General features: G+C 36.8%; 1 protein-coding gene across 2 annotated transcripts in view; it reads left to right on the top strand.

Annotated features, from left to right (window-relative positions):
- Nucleotides 1-20,949, top strand: part of ARAP2 (ArfGAP with RhoGAP domain, ankyrin repeat and PH domain 2) — a 119,604-nt gene extending 98,655 nt beyond the window's left edge. For both annotated transcript variants that reach the window (XM_066185588.1, XM_066185587.1), the window contains 6 exons: nucleotides 3,780-3,919; nucleotides 8,427-8,509; nucleotides 9,886-9,921; nucleotides 10,388-10,451; nucleotides 14,992-15,123; nucleotides 17,782-20,949. In XM_066185588.1, the coding sequence (XP_066041685.1) occupies nucleotides 3,780-3,919; nucleotides 8,427-8,509; nucleotides 9,886-9,921; nucleotides 10,388-10,451; nucleotides 14,992-15,123; nucleotides 17,782-18,129 (803 nt within the window). In that variant the 3' untranslated portion in view covers nucleotides 18,130-20,949. The remainder of the gene's footprint in view (nucleotides 1-3,779; nucleotides 3,920-8,426; nucleotides 8,510-9,885; nucleotides 9,922-10,387; nucleotides 10,452-14,991; nucleotides 15,124-17,781) is intronic.
- The last annotated feature ends 1,318 nt before the right edge of the window (nucleotides 20,950-22,267 follow it).

Genomic DNA, 22,267 nt, shown 5'->3' with positions numbered 1-22,267 from the left:
TTAGGCTAGTGTCAATTTACAAATTGTAGTAAAGGAAAGATTTGCCATTATTTCCAGTCCTTCCTGTCTCCTAGATTTTACATCCATTTGTTCTCCAGCCTGTCACAGTAATTGTTTGCATCGGTTCCATTCAGTTTGATCTTAGTGTAGATGCACTGCTTTTTGACTGTTTACATTTATTAATGTTTTTTATGTTTGTTATAAAATAATTAAAACCTTATCAAATAAATCATACTGGTTTTCTCAGTAGTTTGAAAAGGAGAATTTCTGCCATATTGCGGACTTACATGTTGGTATCTGCAAACTCCACATGACAAAGTAGTCTTGTGAATCCATCACTACATAGTGTCAGAATGAGAAAATATACAGAACAAAGTCATTGGGGAAGGGATGTTCCTAGTGTTTAGGGTTCAAGGCACTTATGGTTATGGTGGGGCTCTCCATCTTGAATAGCACAAGAAATAACGGCTAGCTTGAAGGACGGAAGGGAGACCTCAATCTTTTCTTCTCTTACACTCTTTATGTGGATAACTCCTTGTCACTGGATAATAGGGCCAGATGTTCAACCACTATGATTTGAAGTATGATTTTTAAGGATGGATTCAGCCCATGTAAATGAGCAACTGGGTGGATGGATGTCCTACTTTGCAGTAAAATTAAGAGGACTGTGATCATACAATGTTTATAATTTAATTCCATTTATATTCCTTACTTTCCTGATTTATGTAATAATCTGAAAGACTAATTATTATATTTCTGACTTTGTTTTTCTGTTAATAATATCTGAGAGATTTTCGTTCTCACCACTTTTCTCCTTTTTCTTCCTGGGTGTATAATGTTGTTTGAAATTCTGTTGGTTCTATAGTGAGGCTAAGGAACAGCTCTTTTAGCCTTATTTCATTTTGGCAACTTAACACAGTCTTTGCTGTCAGTGCAGCTTTTCCCATGTTCCTTATACTCCATCCATTCTTAATTTTGATACTTGTTTCCGTCTTGTCCATTTTAAACTATTTCCTCATGTTCTGCAACTAAGATGAGCTCAGTTGTTTAGAGCAGGGTGCTCATAACACCAAGGTTTAGGTTCAATCCCCGTGTGCTGCTTTCACCCAAGAGTTGGACTCTATGATCCTGGTGGGTCTCTTCCAACTCAGACTATTCTGTGATTCTATGATCCAAACCATGTACTGAGGTCTAGACGTATGTTTTCTCTTGTACAGAAACCAACTTTCCTTTTCAAGGAAAAAAGAGTTTATTTATATTGATATGTTTCAGCAAATTTATGGTGAGTTTTCTACTTTATTCCAGCTCTTTAGTTACTTGTTCCTGACAATTTATTCCATAGCTTTTCATGCTTGTTGTAAGAACACTCTTTCAAGTACTATTCAGTGGGGCAAGATGTGCACTGTATTTTGCTATAAGAGAAACTCAGGACAGCTTAATTCTATTTCAAGACCCTTTTTCTTCTCCTTACCTAAAAATTTCTCTTATTAGAGTTTTATTTGTTAGAAAATCAAATTTTTTTGTTTGTTAAATTTACTGTAAAGTCTGTCCTTGAAATTTTTCAAGTAAGTGTTGTATAATTTGAGTGGTAAGTATTGATTTATGAGAACAGAGGCTTTGATTCAGAGATATTCTTTGAAATGCAAGCTTTCTAGACCATAGGTGGATCAATCCTGCATGGATTAAGTGTACCTACTTCCTAGTTGCAAAGTTCTGTCAAGTTTAGCTTGTTTTGTAAAGTTTGTGTCAGAAAAATACATTCTGATTAAAACATATCCCTATTGGTTTAGGTTTACTTAATGAAGTGCTAGCTTCTAAAGTATATGGAATACCATCAGTTTAGAGAATTATTTTTCTCCTCCTTCAGGCTATTCTAATATTTTTGTGAGTATCAAGTGTTTGACAGATTTGCTGTCATAGGAGTGCTGTGAAGTTTAGAAGGAGTTTTTTTCATGTTGTGAGCTGTGTGCAAAAATTTAAAATCTTCCAGCTTGGTACAGATGTGGCAGTATCCTGCTACTCTCATTAAGTACTCTGCTACTCTCATTTTGTATGGTTTTTTAAAAAAGGAAAAAAATAGAAAAAAATGATTGTGTAGATAAGAATTCATATTCTATTCTGAACTTGAAATAAATATTCTTACTGGCAAAGAGAATACATCAGTGTTTTTTTTTAACTGTGCATGTATATTTGCACTTATGACTGAGGACTTCTAAGTAATTTATGATTTTAATTGTTGAAATTAATCTGGATTTAGATTCTTATTTTTTGATATTTTATCATGAGCTGCTTCTTAATAATAGAGTTTTGACATTAGATGCTCAAAGTCTGAGTGGAGTTTTAATGAAAAAGCCCAATTGAATACTTAGGTAAGGATGAGATTTTCAATACACCATATACCCCTTTTACATCAGAGCTTTATTTCTTATCCTGAAACTAATATAGTATAAAAGCTAGAAGTGTCATTCTGTGACTCCTAAACAAGTTGGTTCAGTATTTCCTAAATAAATGAATGACCTACAGGAAGTATCTACACTTAGCTAAAAAGAATAGGTTGATGAAAGCCAACATACGGCATAAGTAGTAGGCTAGTAACGTTTGGCGATAAAGGAACTGTTAGCCCTGCTAATCTGGCTCCCTCTTCAAGGTGAGATGGTGTTGAGTGGACGAGAAGGGTACATCTGCCTACCTGCTCTTTTCTCATGTCCACAGTCTGCTTCCAGCACTATTTACCTCAGGGAGAAAAGAATTCTTCAGAATTCTGCTGAATTCTGTGTTCTGTCATAAAGACAGTAGGAATTATTGTCTTTTCATTTGTTCTTCCTCACTTTAACTATTAAAGTGCCATTTAAGTTTGAGTTTCAGTTTATATGCATGAGTCATAACAACATGGCAATGACTGTAATTATTGTTCAGAAGTTTTTGCTGGGGAGGAGTACTTACTGGGAAAAACTGATAAAGTAGTGATAAAATATATGCATATTGAGCAGAATAGGAAACTTAAAAATACCTAGAAGTGGTGGTGCAGTAGTTTATATGTACTAGTAATACTACTTTGCGGGGTTTTTTTAGGATTTTAAATTGCTGAGAATGTACTGAGAAATCTTTAACACTGAAAGCCTTTGATAGCTCTGGTATTTTTCTTTTTTGAGTAAAAACTTTCTTAGTACAAACTTAAATGCTTTATAAACTTGACTGCAGAGTTACTGTTTGGGTTTGTGTGGGAGGTAGTATTTTGCTTGAGTTTTTTATTAATTTTTACCAAATATATGCTAATTTATGTGTATTTTAACACAAACAGAAAAATCCAGACAGACTCGTAGTAAAATCCAATCTTTATTGAAATGTTTTGCCTCTCTTAAGCACAGAGATTAGAAGTATCCATGTCATAGTCTTGGGTTTAACTACACATTATATGCTGAAAGAATTCTTTGAAATAAAGTTTGTTGGTAGATTTTTTGCATGTTATCATAGAAGTGAAACAAAGAAGACTTTTTTCCCACCAATAATTAAAATAATAATGGCGTGTATATTTAAGCATGCCTTCCTTATGAATATAGAATATATTACTATGAAATACGTATTGAAGTGTAATATATAGTGTGTATATGTGTGTATATTTACATAATACAATTAATATCATTATTTTTTATATATAGCGTAATACCAAATGAATTTTACCAATGTAATTTTAGGGGTTTTACATGCATTAATACTTAAAAACTAGGAACTTCCACTGTTGTAAAATCTTCTAACAAAATGCTATTTTTTCTTGGTAGAGGAGAGTGAGAAAGGTAGCGTGAAAGCAGGCAATCTGAAGTACAAGGAAGAACCATCAAAACTACTGTCTGGAAACAAATTTCAAGACCGTTATTTTGTGTTACGGGAAGGAAACTTGCTTCTGTATAAAGATATGAAGGTACAGTAGACAAACTCTCCAGAAAACTTTGCATTAAGCTTTTTTTTTTTTTGTATGAAAATGAAAAGGAAGGCAAACGGATCAACATCTCTCATATTAAATGGCAACTTCTAGAGTCTGTGGTTGAGGTGTAAGACTTTTGTCTTGCTGTTTCACAGGTGCGTTAGTAGAAAGAGTTTGTGTGTGTTTGTCATTTATCTTTTCTAGTTACGCATTAATATAAGCTTTAAAAATTAAAAAAGCAATGGGTGCTTTGTGCTGACACTAAATTATTTGAAAACCTGCTGCAGCAGAAGTAATATGGAACTTACCCGAATGCATGTACTTTTTTTCTTGAAATTTCACACAAAGCCCTTAAAAAATGAAGCAACAGGGTTCTTGTGCATACACATCTCATGATAGAAGAGATTGTAGGAAACAGTAACTCTCAACACACTAGGAAACCATTTCCCTGTTTCCCAAAAACAATTTTCAAATGTATTCTCAGTCCTCTAAAAACTAGTATTGATAATTAGGTTAGATATACCTCAGAATTCCATAGAAGGGAGTTTAGTCATCATTAATAGCAGGACGGGTTCAATTTTAAATATTTCATGGGAGTTTTCTTAAAACAGTGGGTTTGAGTGTATGCAGCTTGTATTTAAGTATAAAGCCAAATAATATTAATCATGAACTGTATTTTCATTTTAGTTCCTATAATTTGTGGTTTAAAAAAAAAAAAAAAACGAATACAAAGTTTCAAGTGCTTTTATTTTTGCTAACTGCTGGGGTTTTTTTCCTATCCAAAAAATAGAGATGTATATTGCTGACCTTACTAAAGTACTTCTGTAAGACATATCTCTTCCTCACATAAGCTAACGCACTGTGTCTTCTTGTGAATCTGTGGATACAATCTTAATTAGAATGACCCCAGAATGTCAAAAATAGTGTCTTATAATTAAGTGCTAAAACTCAGATTGGCACATATTTAAGAATAAATTAATGTGCCCATAAAACCTTAATTAGTATCTTGGAAAGAATTTATGACAGGATTGTTATTCCACTTTATAAGATCCTTTTTAGAGTCATTCTAATTTATAAAACATTGAATTCCCCAACTCAGGAGGCACTTTGAACACTTATTTTTAAATGGCTTTACTTTTTTTTTTTTAATGCAAATGGCAATACCATTCTGATCAAATAGTATGAGTTTGTTTTACTTCCTTTTGAGAGATACTAATCTATCATGAATAATCTTGGTTTAATTTTAGTCATATTTAGAAATGAATAGTAAGAAAGCTTGACATTGCAGATGGAAAATTGTAGTTAATAAGACCACATGTTCTAATTAATTTATAAATTCTCATTAACAGCAAATTAACTTTGTATGTGCAGGTGGAGATACATTCTGTTCAATGTTTCTCTTGTTCAAGAGCAATTATCAAAAACATTGATAGTTTCCATGAATTCTGTATGGTAAATTACTGTATTGTGCTAATGGACTGCAATAATTTACCCCTTTAATGTTCTGTTGCTAAGAGATATGCTCACAGACAAAAAAATGGCTCCCTTAAGGTGCATTATTGTGAGAAGTATGCAGTTGTTTAACTTAATAGTAAGTTCTGCAGGAGTATTTTCTCATCCTGGCAGTACCCTTCTTTTGATCAGGAAGTTGCACAAGAATACCAAACATAAAACTGTTGAGTGTTTTGTTGTTCTCTAAAGTTCTCTTAAGTGTCTCTTTTCCCTCACACTGGAGCGTTAGAAAATGAGAGCTGCAGAATGGGAAATTGAGAATCCGGGGACAGTAAACACTAGGGAGTAGCTTTGTGTACTGGGATTATAAGATTTGTTAAGTTGCTTGGTGTATTTTTTTCTAAATTGAAAGCTAAAACACTTGACCTAAAAATACTAAAGGAATGCTTTTGTGTTGTGTCAAATACTAGTTTTTCTCTGTAATAGTGTGCATTTATTGTTTCCTTTCAGCACTTCCTCTTCCAGTCACATTCGGTTCTCATATGTGTCTGCTGTAGGTTGACTAAAGGTAGTTTGTTCAAGAAGGACCAAGCAAGGAACTTCAGGAGATCCTTGTCCAAGTTCCTGTGCACAGCAGGGATAGGAGCTGATGTGCATGGCTTTAATCAGTCAAAGTCTTTGAAAATCCTGAGGACAGATTGCACAGCCTTTCTGGGCAGGCTGTTGCAGTACCTGACTGTCCTCGTGGGGGAAGGTTTGTCTGTCCTTAGGTGTAGTCTTCTCACAATCTAAATAGCCTCATCTGGTCTGCTTTGTAACTTCCCTGTAGTCGCTGGGAGCTGCTGTTAGGTCAGCTCCCCTCCAGGGCAAGCACTCCAGCCCCCAGATGACTTGGTGGGCTCCTGCTGAACCCTCTCCAGATTACTGATTCTCTTTTTTCCTCAGGGACTTAAAATACACAGTCGCATAAGCAATGAGAAAAGGAGGAGAATCACTCTCCACCTACTCACTGCGCTTCTGCTAACTCAGGGAAATGAGACTGGCTTTGCTGTTAGGATACTCTGCTGGTGTATGCCCAGCTTGGCACCTACCTGCATGCTCAGGTCCCTATCAGCAGAACTGCCTCCCACTCTCTATCATGGAAGGGGTTTTTTCCCTTCTCCTGTGCAGGAGTTTGTATATATCATTGTTAAATTTAATGAGATTCCTGTTGTCCCATTTCTTTGTCCTGTATAGGTTCCTCTGAAAGTCCCAATACTGGTATTCTCCAGACACCAGGCGGAATCCTTCTGTCTCACTGGGCTGCCCTTTCCGAAGATACCAGGAAGAACAAAGCTGTGCCCTCCCCATCCCCTGTCCCATAAGAGTTAGGATATGTTATCCAGAGACTTCTGTGGGTTCTTCAAAGACATTATTTGCTTTTTTTTCATCCTGATTTAGCGGCCCCAGTGGCCTAATGGATGAAGCTCTGGGTAAATCAGGGATTGTGAATTTGAGTCAGTCAGCACAGCTTCACCAAGGGCAAGTCCTGCCTTACCAACCTAGTGGCTTTCTATGATGAATTGACTATGTCAGTGGACAAGGGAAGAGTTGCAGGTGCCATTTATCTGAAATTCTCTAAAGCCTTTGACGAGGTCCCTCACAATATTCTTTTCTCTAAATTGGAGAGGGATGGAATTGATGAGTGGATTTTTAGATGGATAAGAAAGTGGTTGGATGGTCACATCAAGAGGGTAGTGTTCACTGGCTCAGAGTTGCTATGGGCATTAGAGAAGTGGTGTCCCTCAGAAGTCCTTACTGGGACTAATGCTATTTAATATAGTCATTAATGACACAGAAGGAGGGACTGAGTGCATCTTCAGCAAATTTGCAGATGACACCAAGATGAGGGTGTGGTTGATAACACCTGGAGACAGGATGCCATCCAGAAGGGCCTGGACAAGCATGAAAATAAGGCCATGGGAATCTCAGAAGGTTTAACAAGATCAAGTGCAAGGTGTTGTACCTTGTTGGGGTCAGCTAAGGGTATCAACACAGTCTGGGGGATAAACAGATCAAGAGCAGCCCTGCTGAGGAGGACTCAGGAGTGCTGATGACCCAGCCATGGGCACTCACAGCCCAGAAAGCCAAACGTGTCCTGGGCTGCATCCAGAGCACCGTGGGCAGCAGGGCCAGGGAGGGGATTCTGCCCCTCTGCTCTGCTCTGCTCTGATGAGACCCCACCTGCAGTTCTGCATTCAATACAGGAAGGACACTGACCTGTTAGAGCAAGTCCAAGGAAGACTACCAGGTAGATTAGAGAGGTGAAGGAAGGAAGGAGACCTATGATGGAAGGTTGAGAGAACTGGATTTATTCAGCCTGAAAAAGAGACTTACTTATGGCCTTCTAGTACCTGAAAGGAGCCTAGAAGAAAGATGGAAAGGCATGTTTTAGAAGGGTGTAATCTAACAGGACAACAGAGAATGCCTTCAAGCTGCGAGTGGGTTTAGATAGGATATTAGGAAAAATTCTTTACTGTGAGGGTGGTGAGGCACTGGAACAGGTTGCCCAGAAAAGCTGTGGATGCCCTATCACTGGAAGTGTTCAAGGCCAGGCTGGATGGGGCTCTGAGCAACCTGTTCTCCTGAAAGATGTTCCTGTTCATGGCAGGGGAGTTGGAACTAGATAATCTTTGAGGTCCCTTCCAACCCAAACCATTCTCAGATCTGAAGAAAATTGTCTACATTCCATTGCAGAAGTTATTTAGCAGAGGGCAAGCCCATTTCCCATCTTCCTGTCTCTTTTGAAGAGTTTGTGTTCATATATAGCACCACATCTTCATTATTCTAATTGTGTGATTTCATGTGAACCATAGGTTCTTAATCAGTCTGCTTCCCGTAATAGTGATTGGTACACTTTGTTAATGGCAAAGAAAGAGACAAAATATTTTAATGATCTGCTAGAAAGGAGAGGCACACTCCATGAAAGAAACTGAACTGTGAAATCAGTCATGTGGCATTTTCTCCTTGGCACATTTCTGATACAATAATTAGAATCTTACTTTACTTGCAGGCTAGCAAACCTGAAAAAGTGTTGCCTGTCAATTCTCTGAAGCTTTATCTTGGAGTGAAAAAGAAAATGAAGCCACCAACAAAGTAAGAAGAGAAAAGAAAATTGTCAGTGTGTAAAAAGGATTGTAGTATCATCAATAAAGGGTAGGATAGAACATTGTGGAACAACGAGAAAATCAAGAAGCCTATAGCAGTATGCTGAAATAAATTATCCCCTGTAATATTATTTGTTCTGTTCCTATATCTGTTTTCATGTTCCATGTTAACTAATCTGTGCCAGGAAATTACTTTATTGATTGGCTTTTCGTAATTTAAAGTGCATTTATTATCTCCTGTGGATATGGTCTTTCCTAGCTCACTTTGTTTTCTGGTATATGTCCTGCATGTCATTGGTGGAAACACTTTCCTTGCACCAAGTAAAAATAGAGAAGAGTAAACCAGCTAGTCATGGCCCTTACTGACAGTTCCTGTTGTTCAGCAGAGGATTTTCCTTTTTCAGGATCTTTGTTATTTTGATGTTTCTCCTAGTTGAAGACTACAGTGCCCTTTACAAACATCAGTGACTATCTCTCAGGAAAAGAGCAGTGAAAAATGACACCTGTTTTTCTCAGATGTTTCCAGTTCTTGTTCGGTCAAAGCTTTGAGATACTGAGACAATGCACATAGGATTTTATCCCAGAGGGAGTCTAGGTTGGCTGTAGCCTTTAAACAGATCTGCTTGAACTTTTCCTTTGCAGTTGGCAAATCAAAACACTCCAAAAAGGTCTGTGAATTTCAAAGCTTAGCCATGTTAAAGAAAACGTTGGTGGCTTTTTTTTTTTTTTTTTAATTCAAGTGCAGAATGAGTAGGGGATTAGTCCAAAACAGGGAGTAAAAAGATAATGTAAATGAGTCTTTTTTTTTTTTTTTTTTTTTTAGGTTTATTTTTAGTCTATTGTCAAAAGCAGAGCTTACCAAGTCTCTTCTGGGTCTCCAGAAGTGTCTGTTTGTTTCATCTCAGAGTATTAATTGTGCACCCCACTCCCTTTTTGTTTTCCTAGCAGTTATTCAATCCCTATAAAATAATGCGATTCCTTTTGTTTATAGTGCAAGCATAGCTCTTTTTGCTCTGTGACTTCCACACTGTAGTGGACTCTTTACCAACGAGTTTTATTTCCAGCACCTTTTAGAAAGCACAGCCACAGCAAAAATGAGGCAAGTAGTCAGCTGTCATCTGCAGTGCTATGCCATAACCCTTTGTCTAGAACAGAAAGTTCATTAACTGTGAATCAATTGTGAGAAAATGAGCAAAATCCATCCTCAAACCCACAATTTTATTCTGGATTTGCAGTACATGTTTAGACTTTGCAACCTGATTTTATTTTTTCAAATTAAAAGGACTTTATAAAGGTAATTGGTCTCTGCAGTTTGAGAAATATGTCCCTGTTTATGGAACTAATTTTTGAAAATCTTTCTTTCAGCTGGGGACTTGCAGTATTTTCTGAAAAACACCAGTGGTAGGTAAACATGAAATGCATGCTTGGTTTAACTTCACTGTTAACTTATTTGTTAAAATATTCAATTGCAAAATAAGGGTGTTTGAAAACTAATGGGCATTGTTTTGCTTTCATATTGAATTTTAGTTTTGCTTTTTTAACTAAAGAATCTTTCCTGATTGGTATGTTTGGTTCATCTTTTGGGTTTAGGTGTCTGGCTTCCTTCTGTGACCAGAGAGCAAACAGTAGTCATAAAGTTAGGATGATAGATTTTAATCCTCTGCACATGTTTAAAATAAAACACAGTAGGTAAAGCAATAATTTGAAGTATTTATATATGCCTCTTTTTTCTGAGAGTGTTAATAATAAATCTAGACAGCATGAATGAATGTAAAGACTATTTGAAGTAGTTTAGAAGCCTATTTAACATGTTTAACAGTAACAGGATCTCCACTGCTTTTCATATTAGTTATGTATTGTGTTCTAGGTATATATGTTGTGATGGACAACATGTGCAGATGGATTGGATGATCAGCATCTTTATGGCACAGGTACTAATCTGATCAAAAAATGTAATTTATTCTGCTGTTACAAAAATCCCATTAAATATGTATGTGTTACATATAAGATTCAGTGCCAAAGTTTCTGGAATACTTCATGTAATAAAAATGCCAAAAGATGTGTCTTAGTCCATGAAGACCAGGAATACTTTGAGAATGAGTAAGAACATTGGATCCTGGCATCATCTCCCCACTCCACCCTACTGTGCTGTAGAGAAGCTTGGTAAAGAAGGACAATTACTTCCTTTGCACAATGCTCTTGTGGATGAAATTCTGCCTGTTGACCTAAAGGGTGTGTCTGTGTGTCACAATACCCGAATGCTGCTTCTGTGCTCACTGGTTTGGATGCTGCTAAAGTAGTCGTGAAAGAAGGGTGTTGTGTTTAAAAGCATAGTGGTATGAGCTAGCCCTGTTGAAGATCTGTGCCAATATGGTTTTATTTCTCTGGTATCCGGGTTAGCTTAATTAATACTGTCAATTCATTGTGTTGCGTAGGCTTTAGCCTAAATTAAGTACTCTTCTGCTTGCTACGAGTTTGCAAGGAGGGTGTATGTTTGAGTGACAAATAACCCATTCTTGGAAATGGAGTTTAATATTTACAGTGGAGAAGTAGAAGTAAGCAAGATGGGAGGAATTCAGCCTGACATGAGACTGGAACGTAGCTTAACGTTTTAACGGGATTTTGTATCTGTGTCAGATTTTTCTTTTTCCCATGATGTTTAAGGAGCTTTGCAGGATATCACTGTGAATAAGCATTGCTAGATTTATGATTACCTGGGAGCTTTGTGTTGCATAAAGTAGGCTGAGCACAAGGCGGTTGAAATACAGACTTCTTACTGGCTTTCTAAAACAGAATCTGACTTTCATAGATAGTAGTGCTGGAAGTATAATGCATGCCTTGAAAGTAAGACTTCCAAATTCTTGTCTTATTCAGTTCCCTTAACTGAAGTGACTATTGTTGTTTCTATGGAAACAACTGGCATACATTTCATGGGCATAACATGAGCAGTGTCACAGCAAATAGGCTCAGAGGTTATTGATGTAGGAAACTTAGAAGTAACTCATGCAAGCTTGGTAACTGTTGAAGTCCTTTTGACATAAAATCACAGTGAAGGGCAGTCTGCTAGGATTCTGCTCAGACAGAGGTAGAATGTTCATTTGACAGTATAGATAAAGAACTGGGGGCCATTGCTCAATGTCCAGGGTAATTTTTCCTAACAGAAAAAAAAAATCATTAAAAAATTGCTATGAATTTGTACTATTATTTTAAAAACCTTATTCCAATGAATGAACAGTGCAGCAAATTAGCAGTACTACATTGAAAGGGTTTTTTGGTTTGGCTTGTTTTTTTCTGGAAATTGATTTTTTTTTTTTTACCAGCATTCTGGACATCAGTAAAGTTGTCAGTCTATAAACTACAAGAGAAATTATGTGCTAATGATGCAGATTTAGTATATTATTCTTATTGCAATCTACTACTTCATTACAGAGAAAATCTTAAGAATGCAATGCCTTATATTGGTAAAGCTTGCTATAAGATCTGTAAAAAGGCTTGTATGATGCAGCTGCAGACAATTATTACCACATTATCCCAGTTCTAAACCAGAAAACTGTAAATGTCAACTGAGATTATTTCTATTTAGAATTTTCAAGTTAAGACTATCTTTAGGAAAGTCAGCTTGTTTTTTTACTGTATATGTTGTCACTGTATTTGAACATGAACAGAGACTGCAGGCAGCACATCTTCTTTGCCAGTGGAATAACTTAGACTGGAAATTGAAAATACTGTAAAATTGATTTTGAAGTATTTAGACATTGATATTTAATGATCTTGTGCAATTAAGAGGTTCATAAACCAATATTACTGTGCTCCTCAGTGCTTAAGCAGAGTAAAGCTTTTTTAGTAATTAATATCAGTAAGATAGTTGTACTATTGCTATTTTTTGACAATGTTCATTCCTGTAGTATAAATAATGCAGAGTATATAAATAGCAAAGTGTAGGTACTGCTGTAATCTAGTGGCAAGAGTACTTTGATAAGGGCAATCAAGTTAACCCAGAGGTTATTTATCCTACTTTTCAAGCTGGTAAATACTAACTGTTGGACGTAGAACCAATGTTTCTTTTAGTTCTGTGCAAGGCCATCCTGAAAAGCATGATTCTTGAAATCTATTATAGTTCTGTACAAAATCTCCTAAGAGCATGCATAGCATACTTTTAGAAGTAACTAACTGGTATGAAGATGGACACAATAGTATCCTTCCAGTTTCCTTGCCTTTGATCAGCTGGAGGCACATTATACTGCCATGAGGTGCAGTTGAACAGAAGGGTCAAAACTATGAATAAATACATTTTTTATGTGGCCTAATACGTTGCTAGTATTTCTGATATGCTTTCTCAGAGTTCTATTTTAAGAAATGTTCCAGACACAGAAGGGAAATCAGGCTGCTTAACTGACAGGGGTGGTTTCCTTAGGCTTGCTGGGAATTAAGGCAGGCAGTTTTCTTCAGAAGCTGACTAAAGTTTCTCCATCACTTTCTGGATTCCGTTTGTTTGTGGTATCTTGATCCACAATGAACTGATTTTGGTTGGCAAGAGCTGCTCTTTCAGATAATACTTTCTCATTTCATTGGAAGAAAATGTTCTTAATGGTCACTGGAGAGAATTCTTATCACAGACTTCTGCGTCACCCTGGTCACACTATGTGTGAGAATTTTTTACTCCATCAAGATATGAGTCTATAAAATACTTTTTCTAAATTTGGAACCAAGGATTCCAATGTCTAGCCAGCCATCATGAGTCAATAATCACTGATTCTGATGGCTTTTTAATGGTAATGCTGTTTTTACCTGCAGACCATCTTCAAGTATGATCATAGCCCCACAACTTGTTTTTTAAATACAGTCTTGAAGAGACTTGCTTCATGGATTTGCAGTCCTAGCTTGCCAGTTTCCTTTGAAGTTGTGCTGATTTAGCTGTAGGCCTTGGATATCTCTTTGATTCACAGAATCTCATGTTGATGATTTTTCAGTAAAATAGTCTTGAAATACCTTGTCCTCAAATCTGTTTTTCTGGTTTTCATTAACATTACCTGAGGACTTTGAGCTTGTGTGCTCAAATTTGAAATGGTCAGTAAGTAATTTATGGTTTTTTACTTCCTTTTTCTTCCCAAAAAGTTATATTTTTCAGAGTGAAACTTCACATTTTTTCCCCAAAACTGATCTATTTCAGTCAAGCTAAAGCAAAGACTACTGTTGAAACCAGATCTGCATATCTGTAGACTGTGTTTAGGATAACACATGTTGTTATCATAGATTAAGCAATTATTTTCTCTAAATTATTAATACAAATTTTCAGAGAATCGCAGAATCAATTTGATTGGAAAGGATCTTTGAGATCATTGAGTCAAAGCTATGACCTAACACCACCTTGTCAACCAGACCATGGCACTGAGTGACACACACAGTCTTTTCTTGAACACCTCCAGAGTTGGTGACTGGTGACATTCCAATGTCTAATTACCCTTTTTGGGAAGAAACTCTTCCTAATGTCCAAACTAAGCCTCCGCTGGTGCAGTTTAAGACCATGTCCTCTCATCCTGTCGCTGGTTGTCTGGGAGAATAAACCAATCCCCACCTGGCTGCAGCCTCCTTTCAGGCAATTGTAGAGACCAGTCAGTTCCCCCTGAGCCTCCTTTTCTCCAGGTTAAACACCCCCAGCTCCCTCAGCTGTTCCTCACAAGCCTTGTGCTCCAGACCCTTCCCCAGCTCTGTTGCCCTTCTCTGGACACCCTCCAGCACCTCAGCATCTTCTTGTAGTGAGGGGCCAGAACTGGACACAGAACGTGAACTGTGGCCTCACCAGTACCAGGTACAGGGGGACAATCACTGCCCTGGTCCTGCTGGCCACACTGTTGCTGACACAGGCCAGGATGCCATTGCCTGCCTTGGCCACCTGGGCACAGCTGGCTCGTGTTCAGCCCGCTGGGGACCAGCACTCCCAGGTTCTTTTCCACTGGGCCACATTCCAGCCACTCTGCCCCAGCCTGTAGCACTTGATAGGGTTGTTGTGGCCCAAGTGTTGTGCCCTGCACTTTGGTCTTGAACCTCAACAAGAAACACATTTTGAAACACTTTCACATTGAGGTAATTTTATCTTATTTCAGAAACTTTTGTTAGGACTACTGAAAGCACGCTTCTGTGGAATTTTGAAATTGTGAAACAAGTCAATATATATGTCACATTTAATGATATTTTCTGTTTTGAGGATAATGAGAATAATACTAAGGAAGGAAGATGTTTGATACATGATAATTATGTAGAGACATTTTGGTTCTTTTCACTCAACATTGTGCAGCACTTACAAAATATTAACATAATTTTAAGCATCATAGTGTTTTTCCCTTTCTCCTACAAAAGGAGGGCATGGTATGGGGTCTTATATAGCTTTTTGCAAGGGAGTTTTACATACCAAAGAATTTTGTGTATTTATGAAGTTTCACACGGAAAATAAGGAATCATTTTGTTCTTCAGCATGCAGATATATGGCCACCTGCTGGAAAAGCAAGAAAACAGTCCATAACTAAAAGTCCAAAGATCAGAGGCTTACCACTAATTCCCATTCATCAGGAGAAGAACACTTGTAAAATCAGAGGGAATACAGAAGTAAGTGGGGTTTAAACTTGATGTAGAACTTCTAACCACAATGCTGTAATACGTAGTCCAGTAATAATGAACTCCCTAGAGCTGGATTATATATAAAATGCAGATGCTCCTTTTATCAATGTCTCACCCAATATTTTTGTCATTAAAGAAATGTTTAGGACAATTTAATGTAAAAAACTATTGTAGTTTTATCTTGCATAACCTCTCTGTCTGTTCAGTAAATCATAATGGACTTCTATTTTTTCTTGGGGTTTTTTTTTGAGTAGAGATTTCATTAGGAGTAAATAAGACTTTTAGCTAGAAATATTATGCACATTATTACAGTATGGGTGTTACTTTTAATAAGATACTTGAAAACTATCCTGCATCCGTATTTTACAATATCTTTTCTTCTATCTTAAATAACAGCACCGTTTTAGTTACCTACTCTGTGAGTTTAATGGAAAATTTCAGATGGAACTAACTTGGGTACATTTAAGTTGTACTATTGTTAGTCTCAAAGAAGAATAAGAGGCTTTAGTTGCAACTCTTTGAATAGACTGAGCTTTGTTACTACATTATGTGCATTAGTGATATATCTGAACTTTATCATATTAGCTTGAGATTACCTTCTGGCATCCACATAGAGATACTGATGCCTGTGGGGAGAATTTACTTTCTTACTTTCAGCTAAGATGAGCACTGTTCTACTTGGGAATAGTAGCGGTAACTAGCCTGGTTGCAGCAGTGAATAACTGTTGAAACAACAGCTTGGTCCTTTGACTGCAGCAGTATCATTTCTTGCATATTTTAGAACATTTTGAAAGGAGGTAGTCAATATGGGATGTGTTCTCACCACTAACAGAGATGGTGGTTCAGGTACAGAGTGGTAAAGTTGACTTTTTCCACAGTAAAATTTCAAACCACTCTTAGCTCAAAGATACCCAGAAACTGAGTTTAATATTAATATATTCTGCAAAAATGTCTATCAATATCTGATTTTTTCTCAATGCTAGAAGCAGTTTTATTATGTGTTAGCAAGATAAATGTGTAATACCAAAGGTTTGAAAGATTCTGTCACTAAGAATCCTGATAACAAATAGAACCAAAACATTTTGGTTATTTCTACACCACATGTTGCACATGTGGATAATGCGTTTTAAATATATGTATTTCTCATATAGAATGATTTAATTAAAATATAAATATATTGCTGTATATCTGCAGTAAGTATTTGATTTTATTTCAAAATACAAGAAGACTGAGGAATGAGGAAAAACCTTTTCTTTCAAGCATGATTAAATAGCATACTGACTTACAATAGGTCATATAAGAAAGAGCTACAAGAAGACCCAAACCCAGAGTTCTAAAATTCTGTGCATCCAAACAAGCTCCTCCCTAGTGTTTGAGTAGTTTTTAAATTTTTTTTTTTAACGTACAGGAGGTATTAACATTCCAAGGAACAAGTTGCTCATATGCTGTGGATAAATAACTCCGTAAAAAATGCAGTCAAACTGAACAAGTTTCACACAGGAAATACAGAAATGCCCAAAGTCTCCCTCAGCTTTCTCCACCTTCTGGTTGTCAAGAAAGATGCCACACATGAAAGAAGCATTCCAGGACCTAATTTTCCTTTAGAACTACCAGGCTTTTCTACAGAAGAAATATTCTACTGCCCTAGTTCTTATACCCCTTAGGTCCAGCCCTGGCTAGCCGTGGACCTCGGGGGGGAATCTGGGCTAGGACGAAGATAAAAGACAAAAGGCGCCTCTCATTCCTTGTGGGAACAGTCCCACAGCTTTAATGTAGAACTCGCACCGTAGTGTCCAGGAGGAAAAAGAGGGCGAGACCCCCGTGCGGGGAGTTTTAAGCCCTGGGGGAGAGGGGGAGGGCAGGAGGTCTGTTGATCAATGGGGGCTGACCCAGGGACAGGGGAGATGCAGGGGTTATCAGGTGAAGAGGGTGCAAAGGTGCATGGGAAGGTGTGACCAAGAACACCCAGTGCAAAACGAACTAACTACTTAATGCAGTATAACATTCTACCTACTGCCACACCACCTGAGTAGCCAGAATAAAATAATGAAAATTTAGATGCAGCATCTGGTTTGCATTTCATTTTCTACAGCTTAAGAACTTGAAAATAGCCCACCAATATGCAAATTGAAAAAGAAGCCCGTCTTTATAACATATCAGTTAGTATTTAACGGCATTAAATTTAACATTTAATGTTCATGTGATTAAAATTCTCTCTTGTAGGTATATCCATGTTGCTCAGGCATTATATTATCAAAACTGCAATATACATAGTTGTATTCATTCCATCAAACAATTCTAAGTCTTTAAGGGTATATGGATCTGCTGTAAAACACTGAATTTAGTCTACTATGGTAGAATGAAAAATCAAATTGTGATTATATGAAAATAAATTTCTTAATTGGCATGGTGCATGATTTATGTACATTTCAAAAGTGTCACTAATTGAGAATTTGCTTACTAAAAATGCTTACTAAATGTTAATACGACAATTGTGGTAGTATCAAACTGACTGCTGTCTCACCTCTTGAGTAAAATTCTTTTTTCTTTAAAACTTATGTGAAACTAATGAGCCAAAATTGTAATCTAAACATTTTTTTTTAGTATGGTGTGAATAAACTTACTTCTCTTTGTTTGTTTGGTAAGAATATAGAACTACAAAGTGGAAAATCAAGATTTGGTGAACATCATGATAATGAACTTCTGGAAGAAAGAATAAACTTGAAAGAAAAAGCATCTATTGTGGCGCAGTGTTTGGAAAGAAAGGAAGAGAAAGTGCGAAATCATGCAAAAACACATCAAAACTTAGTTTCTGAGGATGCAGGCTCAGGGATGACTGAATTACACCAAAGACCACTTAAGACACTGAAGAAAAATAAAATCAAAACAAACAAAACTTCTCTGGAACTAGATAGTAAATTGCCTTCCAGTGTGATTCAGGAACTAAATACAGTGCTGCAGAAGAACAGAGCACTTCATGAAACCTCCAGCTGATTTCCTGTGCCTGAAGTGCAATGCTTATATGTACATATATATATACATATATATATATATGTATATATATACATATATATATATATATAAATCTGTGTGTGTGTTTATTTTCTATTCAAAAGTAGTCTCTTTTGATGTGTGTAGTTTGTACAGTGCAGAGGAAATGAGGGCATATAGTTCATTTATATGTGGCTATTGATTTTGTATATTTGTATGCCCCATGTTATAATTTAAGACTGAACTGGGAGAGCTGATTATGTAAAATTCCTGAAGTTTGGAAGTTTTTCTGTGCAGTGCAAGGACCAGGGTTTGTCTATTTTATTGTTGTTGTTGTTTGTTTCAGATTTTGTTTGATACAAAGATTCTAAGAACTGTCAAAGCTTTTGCTCTGTTTCTACCACCTTGCGAATACTGGAGAGATATTTTTAAAAGTCAAGATATACTCTGAAATTCATACTATTGGCCTGCAATATTTTTAATTGTCTAACTATAAAAATTAGTAACATCTGATTTGAAATTGATTTTTAGTTGTTTTTGTTTGTTCGTTTTTGTGGTTTTCTACCTAAGGAGAAAATTAGTATTTGCTTCCATAGAATTGTCCTCTGACAAGGCTTCATGTGGAAGAATCAAAAGGGAGAGAAATGTAGTAGATGAAACAGTGTAATAAGTCTTGTGTCTTGAAACTGTGTCTCTAGGGTGTACATCTGATTATGACCTCTAAGGAACGAGACTATTGAAGAGGACAAAAAGTCCTCAAAGCAATGTCTAGTGGGTACGTGAATTGGAAGAATAGCATCATCTCAGTGGGCTGCAGTACTTATCTAAACAGGCCTTGCTCAACTCAGGGTGACAAAGGCAGGCTTTTCTATTGCTCTTTGGATAGAGCTTGCTTGCTGCTAACAAAGTTGTTGACCTCCCAAGAATATTTAATATTTAAATGAGAAATAATTCCTTTAATAAAAAATGGTGCCTACGCAAAAAAAATCACTCAATTAAGAAGTGCCAAATCCTAAATGGGGGAAGAGATTTATCCCTCTCTTAACCATGAGGACAAAGGTAACTAGTATCCTGTTTGCAGGGACTAGGAAATTCTTGTTGCCACGGATGCTCCTACAGCTTGTCCTACAACTTTACCATTGCTCTTCTGAGTGTGAGGGCTGGTCCCAGGGTTGAGAGAACAGCCTTGCTTGCTGCCTTCTGAGCATGTAGATAGCAGTTCCTCAATATAGTGATGTAGCACAGTACAGCTACTTTGATTTTTAGGTTCAGAGTTCCTTAAATTTAAAATTCAGCATCACTTTTCAAAACAAAACCTATTCAAGGAATGCAATTATTTTCAGTTGTTTTGTAGATTTTAATCCTCACTTATGCCTTGGGATTGCTGATTTTACTTTGTTCCAAAACACCTGGATGGGCAAAAAGCACTGCTGTGCTGAGGCTATTTTCAGGTGTTGTAGTTGCTGTCTGGTTAAGCAGCAGGACCAACAGATCAGAGCACTAATGAGCTAACATAGCACCTTTGCTTCAAGGGAGGCATTAATAAGAGCATCTGCTTGTTTTTGCTGCTGTCCCTTTTGTGGTCTCACTAGTCACACTGCCACAGATTTTCACCAGCCTTTTAAGAACTTACTGATGCCTTTAGTGTTTGATTGGAATTGGCCAGATCTCTTAGAGCAGGAGAGAGGAAGCACAGAAACAGTATGCTCACTTACTCCCTCTTCTATTTTTGGTAGTCACAGGTGTCGTAACATTTCTCACATCATTTACTTCTATTCTTGATTACATTGAGAAGCTTAATTGGAAAAATAATTTGTTTGATTGAAGAAATTGGACAAGTGACTCAAATAATGTATCTGAAAACTCTGCTAGGAAGCACAGAGAAAATGAGATCAAATTCAAATATTTTATGGTAGTATTTATTATTCTGGAACGTTGCACTGACAAAGCAAGTCTAGTCTTTCAGACTTTGCACCTACCTTATTTGACCAGTTGTTAAAATGGAAACAAGTTTGTAGATTTTCATTTTCCCAGTGCACTATTGTCTGTTTTGCTACCTTCACTTTGTAATCGAGCCTCTTCTAATCATTGAAGCCTTGTCTCAAGAAAGCATATCAGCCTGAACTCAACTTGTATTGTTTAAAGCTGGTGCTTAGTGTTAATAAACACATTCCTAAATGCTGATTTGAATTGGGGCCTAATGCCAACAGGAGAAATTGCTTTATTTCCTTTCAGGCTGGACTTGAATGTACTATATACAGTTGTACTTTCATTTGCAGATATTTCTCAGTATTGAGTTATGGTTCTTATATTGTTTATCTTTTTATTGGGACCTTAGGAATGACATTCACTGCTGAAAGCCTCATGCATCATTTAAGCCACTACACTAATGGAATAAATGGAGCAGTGGAAGGGTTTTGTGCATTGAAGTGAATATATCCATGAAGAAAATGGTCTGTGTATTTTTATTGGTTCTAAGGACTACAGAAACATTTGTTCTATTTCAAAACCATGTAACAGGTAAAATATCTGTATAACTGCTGCTAACAGGCCATAAAAATCAAGAAGATATTTAATAAAATGTGTTTAAATTTGGCCTTGTGTGTATTCATACACAAACACATAAATGTGCCCAAATCTATGTGCACATTGACAGAGGCATACTGAATGGTGTCATTGTTAATACAAGTAAAATTTACTTGGGGAAGTAGCCAATAAATTTGCAATTAATTATTTTAAATAGGTATCAAATTTTTGAACTGAACATTGGACACATAATTGTTGCACTACATGTTTCAGACTCATCTAAGACCTGCAGAATAAATGTGGTTTTTTGCAATATCTTAATGGCTGCTGATCTTTTGTTGTTCCTGTGCTATATTAAGGACTGGTATAGTGTAGTTTTTAGAGAATTGATATTGAATATATGCTATTTCTTACAACTAGGTCATGCATTTTTTCAGAAAAATCAGTAAGAATGTTAAAAAAATAATTTGTTTTCCCTTATGAAAGCTATTGAATAACCTGGTAAGAGCTTAGTTTCTCATCTGCAAAATGAAAATAAATGGGAGACCGGAATTTTATGTATGGGCCTATAACAGTGAGAAGACTAAGATTAATGTCTTAGTAAATCTCAGGTTCATCATTACCTTGTTAAACTTCTGCAATCATGATTGGTAGGTGTAAAGTTGATATATAACCATTGTTTTTCTTGTTTAACATAATGCCATGTTCTGTTTGTGTGTGGGTTTTTTTCACATTTATTAGAGTGGGTGAGGGAAGCAAGTGAAAACGCAAGAAGAAATACAAGCTAGAGTCTTTGTTTTCTTTTTCTTTACTTGAGCTGGATACTGTCTGCTAATTTAGAATTTTTTCTTCAAAACAGATCTCTTTCTGAGGTACTGTTTTGGGATGACAGCTCAAAAGAGCAGTTTGACTAATAGGTTTTGTGCCTCAGCAGAGACTGGTTTAGTGTGGAGTCGATTTCACCAGCTGGGATCTACAGAGCATGTTCATGCAGCCCTTACCTTTACTCTGTGACTTGGGCTGAGATGCAATTTTTGCATTAAAAGGTTTTGCAAATGTTATCTGAGAATCTGTCCAGTGGGAAAATTATATCCCCAAAGATTTCTTCACTTAATGGGGAAGGCTTGGCCATACCATTGATTTTTGTTTCTTCCTTGGGAAGAGCTCTGGGCTATTGTGCCTAAGGCAAGTTGTTAGGATGCCTCCAGCTCTGTCTGCCAGAGGCACCCCTGGGGTGCCTTTTGCTGTCATGTATTGGTGTAGTTTTAGACTGCTCTGGAGATACAGGTTTATCTGAGAGTAAAATTTACAGGAATTTTATCTTGCTGCTATGATTTTTCTCTACCCCGATTCAGTGCTGGCACAGTTTGTGTTCCCGTGAATGCAGCCGGGCTACCACCATCTCCACAGCTCAAATTCCAGATTAAGAAGTCAAAGAAAAAATTTTCTTACTATGCTGGGGATGAGGTTGGTGCCTGCAGGAATAAGGAGATTTGGGGTGCATCTTTCACTGGTTATGACACTTTGGTATAGGCCTACCCTGTTATATCACCTTTCTGATTTTTATATCCTGTTTTCCAGTGCAGTCTGTTTCAGTGGGAGAGTCAGCTGTCAG

The sequence above is a fragment of the Chamaea fasciata genome, unplaced genomic scaffold (assembly GCF_029207755.1).
Source record: "Chamaea fasciata isolate MVZ Bird 193981 ecotype frontalis unplaced genomic scaffold, bChaFas1.0.hap1 SCAF_6, whole genome shotgun sequence".
Classification (NCBI taxonomy): domain Eukaryota; kingdom Metazoa; phylum Chordata; class Aves; order Passeriformes; family Sylviidae; genus Chamaea; species Chamaea fasciata.
This window is presented reverse-complemented; position numbering and strand designations above follow the sequence as displayed.